Below are 4,458 nucleotides of genomic sequence, written 5' to 3'. Positions count from 1 at the left end.
AAATGTTGGGATGTGGCTGACGATTCGGGATGTGGTTGCGGGTTGACGAAAGGGAAAAGCGCGGCGCCGAGCCGAGATCTGAACCAGTGTCTCTGCCTGAACCCATCTGAGTGTTCATTGTTTAGGTGTGAAATCTGGTCAAAATAATTCCAAATGATCTATAAACTATTTGAATCAATCAGTTGAAAACAAGGTTTTCTTTCCAAGAATAGAATAAAAGTTTCTTTCGTACCCCATCCAGACGTTTGACGGAAGACACAAGAGATATCACCAAGAACATAACTCAGCCAAAAATGCTACAACAGGTACTCCCATCACACTAAGAGATTGTACTGTTGGGCCAAAGGGCCAAGATGGATTTGGCGCTTGTGTGGTAGGGAGGGGATGGAATGGTAGTTAGCCTGGACCAGAGAGATATAATCATTGGCCTGGACATGGCATGGTTGCGAACTGTCTAAAAATAGGTTTGACTGTCTTTTTTCTAGAAACCAGACAAGCAAGTGAATGTCAAGATGCCCCGAGGGCAATAGTGCATGTGTGTTCTTGACTGTGAATGTGTGCTTTTCTGTTGATCTGTGGGAAGTTATTGTTTTGTGTGTGATTATAATGTGATGTGATTGTGCGCATCTTGAGCGCCGAACTTGGTTCTTTATCATCAGATATATATATATATATATATATCTTGTACCGGTGCTTATCTATTCTTCTGGCATGGAAGTAGGTGTCCCTGTATCAGTATTAATACTGAAGGAAGAGGCGTATATTGTAGGTCTACAGTTTATAGGCCTGTAATAAGAGGGCAGTACTATTCGTTGGGCATAAATTAGTTCTTGGCGCCACCTTCTCTGGAAGTGACGCCACGCCCTTGTTCTAGCTATCCGTATATTACTGTATATAGGTGTATACTTTTGTGCTACCATACATTTACAGAACCATTTCCTTTGAAAGTAAAAGAAAGTTCGGTTGTTGTTTTTTTTTTACAGAAAATGATTGTCAGTGTCATTAGACTCACTGTCCACTTCCTCATTCCATCACACGGTGACATGACAAGGCAAACTGTCTTTTCTTTGACTTTATGCCTGTACAACGCAGACGTGCTGACCACTTTTTTGTCATTCCTTTTTGTGGGTCGGTGGAAAGAAATCACAGGTCTCCAACGTTTACGATTACAGAAAATAACCCAGTGTTCCTGTGGTTGTTGTGTGTTCCTTCTCTTGAAATGTAAAATAAATGACATAATAATAATAATAATAATAATAATAATAATAATAATAATAATAATAATAATAATAATAGATAGCATTTGTATAAAATACCGCAAATCCCCGCTCAACAGCTAGCTCTGTGCGCTTCACAATTTATACTATTACCCCAGCAGACCTCAGAGAGTCTTCTGAAACAACTTTAACTTCCTGGGAAGCATACAGTGCAAGCAGCCATTTATAGGCGCTAAGACACTAACATACTGACACGATCTTTCATTGTCTAAGGCTGGGTACCCATTCTCACAAGGGTGAAGTGATGCAAATTTGTGTAAATAAAACAGCGCCTTTCCCAAGGACACAACGTCGGGCCCGCAGCTCGAACCCCCGAACACGCAACCTCACGATTACGAGTCCGGTAGCCTAACCACTGGGCCACCGACACCACATGGTGTTTGAGAAAAGGGACTAAAAGCACAAGTGGGATGAATTTGTTGTAGACAGTCAGAGTAAATTTTAGGTTTTTTTTAAAAGTGTGTAGCATAGAAGCCACATCTCAACTTGATCATTCGTTTTCCGTGATTAGATTCATCAAAATAGAATACCTTACTATACCTGTGTGTAGAATAAACTTGGTTAGATAACTTGTTTATAAAGTCTATTATAATTGTCTTCTTCCAGACGTTTCATTTTACCATCAGAGATAATTGTCCGCTATTTGTCTTCTTCCAGATGTTTCATCTTACCGTCAGGGTTAGATAATTATCCTTTTTTTGTCTTCTTCCAGATGTTTCATCTTACTGTCAGGGTTAGATACATTGTCCATTATGTGTCTTTTCCAGATGTCTCAACGTACCCTCATAGGCCACTGACTTCCTGTCACCTGGTACAACAGACAAGTGATATGCTGAGAAGACAAGGTCAAAGTTCAAGCTGCAGATTTCAGACAGGACAAAGGGTCTATGAAGAGAATGTTGGCAGTGTCCGGAAAGAAACCTCTTCTGTTGACATCGGTGCTGTGGAGAGAGTCTGTGACCTCCATCAGAACATAGCAGGTGACAAGCAGATGGACAACAGAAATCTCTACCATGGTCGGGAAAGTCCTCACGAGTGTAAAGTCTGTGGTGAAATGTTTTCAGAAGTAGGTAACTTACAGACGCACAAAAAAACCCACACAAGAGATAGGCCTCACCAGTCTGAAGTTTGTGGTGCTGCATTTACCAAGAGCAGACGTCTACAGGATCACAAAGGAACACACACAAGAGAAAGACCTTACAAGTGTGAAGTTTGTGGTGCCACGTTTACACAGAGCGGACATTTACAGGATCACAAAAGAATACACACCGGGGAAAAACCTTACAAGTGTGAAGTTTGTGGTGCCACATTTACATTCAGTAGCAGTCTACGGAATCACAAAAGAATACACACAGGAGAAAAACCTTACAAGTGTGAAGTTTGTGGTGCCACATTTACATTCAGTAGCAGTCTACAGCGTCACAAAAGAACACACACAGGAGAAAGACCTTACCAGTGTAAAGTTTGTGGTGTCACTTTTACGCAGAGCGGACATCTACAAAGTCACAAAAGAATTCACACTGGAGAAAAACCTAGGCGCGAAGTTTGTGGTGCCACATTAACAGATGGTAACAGTCTATGGTGTCACAAAAGAACACATTCAGGAGAAAAACCTTACAAGTGTGAAGTTTGTGGTGCCACATTTACATGTAACAAAAGTCTACAGCGTCACAAAAGAACACACTCCGGTGAAAATCCTTACAAGTGTGAAGTTTGTGGTGCCACATTTACACAGAGTGGACATCTACAGGATCACAAAAGAATACACACCGGGGAAAAACCTTACAAGTGTGAAGTTTGTGGTGCCACATTTACACTCAGTAGCAGTCTACGGAATCACAAAAGAATACACACAGGAGAAAAACCTTACAAGTGTGAAGTTTGTGGTGCCACATTTACATTCAGTAGCAGTCTACGGAATCACAAAAGAATACACACGGGAGAAAAACCTTACAAGTGTGAAGTTTGTGGTGCCACGTTTACATATAACAAAAGTCTACAGCGTCACACAAGAATACACTCCGGAGAAAATCCTTACAAGTGTGAAGTTTGTGGTGCCACATTTACATGCAGTAGCAATCTACAGAATCACAAAAGAATACACACAATAGAAAAACCTTACAAGTGTGAAGTTTGTTGTGCCACGTTTAAGCAGGGTGGCAATCTACAGCGTCACAAAAGAACTCACACTGGAGAAAAACCTTACAAGTGTGAAGTTTGTGGTGCAGCTTTTACACAAAGCGGACATCTACAGAGTCACAAAAGAATACACACAGGAGAAAAACCTTACACATGGGAATTTTGTAGTGCCACGTTTACACTCAGTAACAGTCTACGTTGTCACAAAAGAACACATTTAGGAGAAAAACCTAACAAGTGTGAAGTTTGTGGTGCCACATTTACATGTAACAAAAGTCTACAGCGTCACAAAAGAACACACACGGGAGAGAAACCTTTCAAGTGTGAAGTTTGTTGTGTCTCTTTTACACGGAGCGATGATCTACAAAGTCACAAAAGAATACACTCGGGAGAAAAACCTTACAAGTGTGAAGTTTGTGGTGCCACATTTACACAGAGCGCACATCTACTCAGGCACAAAAGAACTCACACGGGAGAAAAACCTTTCAAGTGTGAAGTTTGTTGGGTCACTTTTACGCGGAGCGAGGATCTACACAGGCACAAAAGAACACACACAAGAGAAACACTTTTTAAGTGTGAAGTTTGTGGTGCCACTTTTACAGATGGTAACAGTCTACAGCGTCACAAAAGAATACACACAAGAGAAAAACCTTACAAGTGTGAAGTTTGTGGTGCCACATTTACATGTAACAAAAGTCTACAGCGTCACAAAAGAATACACACAAAAGAAAAACCTTACAAGTGTGAAGTTTGTGGTGCCACGTTTACGCAAAGCGGCAATCTACAGCGTCACAAAAAAACTCACACGGGAGAAAGACCTTACAAGTGTGAAGTTTGTGATGTCACTTTTACACGGAGCGAACATCTACAGAGTCACAAAAGAACACACACAGGAGAAAGGCTTTTCACAGTGTGACATTTGTGGTGCCAGGTTTACATAAAGAGACCATCTATGGAGACGCAAAAGAACACACGTGAGAAAAAAAAATCTATCAAGTATTTGGCAGGGGCGGCTCGTGGGTCTAAAAAGTGGGCGTGCACA

The 4,458-nt window shown here is 41.2% G+C and overlaps 1 protein-coding gene across 1 annotated transcript; it reads left to right on the top strand.

Annotated features, from left to right (window-relative positions):
- Positions 1–1,583: 1,583 nt before the first annotated feature.
- LOC101858282 (zinc finger protein 493-like) lies at positions 1,584–4,458 on the top strand. The gene has a single exon (XM_005101411.3). It carries the CDS (start codon positions 1,990–1,992, stop codon positions 4,330–4,332), a length of 2,343 nt encoding a protein of 780 aa, XP_005101468.2. The 5' UTR covers positions 1,584–1,989; the 3' UTR covers positions 4,333–4,458.

Source organism: Aplysia californica, unplaced genomic scaffold (assembly GCF_000002075.1).
Source record: "Aplysia californica isolate F4 #8 unplaced genomic scaffold, AplCal3.0 scaffold00282, whole genome shotgun sequence".
NCBI classification, from domain to species: domain Eukaryota; kingdom Metazoa; phylum Mollusca; class Gastropoda; order Aplysiida; family Aplysiidae; genus Aplysia; species Aplysia californica.
The sequence above is the reverse complement of the archived record's forward strand: the minus strand, read 5'-3'. Positions and strand labels throughout refer to the sequence as shown.

Bases quoted from the DNA above. Each gene is read 5' to 3' on its own strand.
- LOC101858282 (XM_005101411.3), top strand. From the start codon at position 1,990: ATGTTTCATCTTACTGTCAGGGTTAGATACATTGTCCATTATGTGTCT.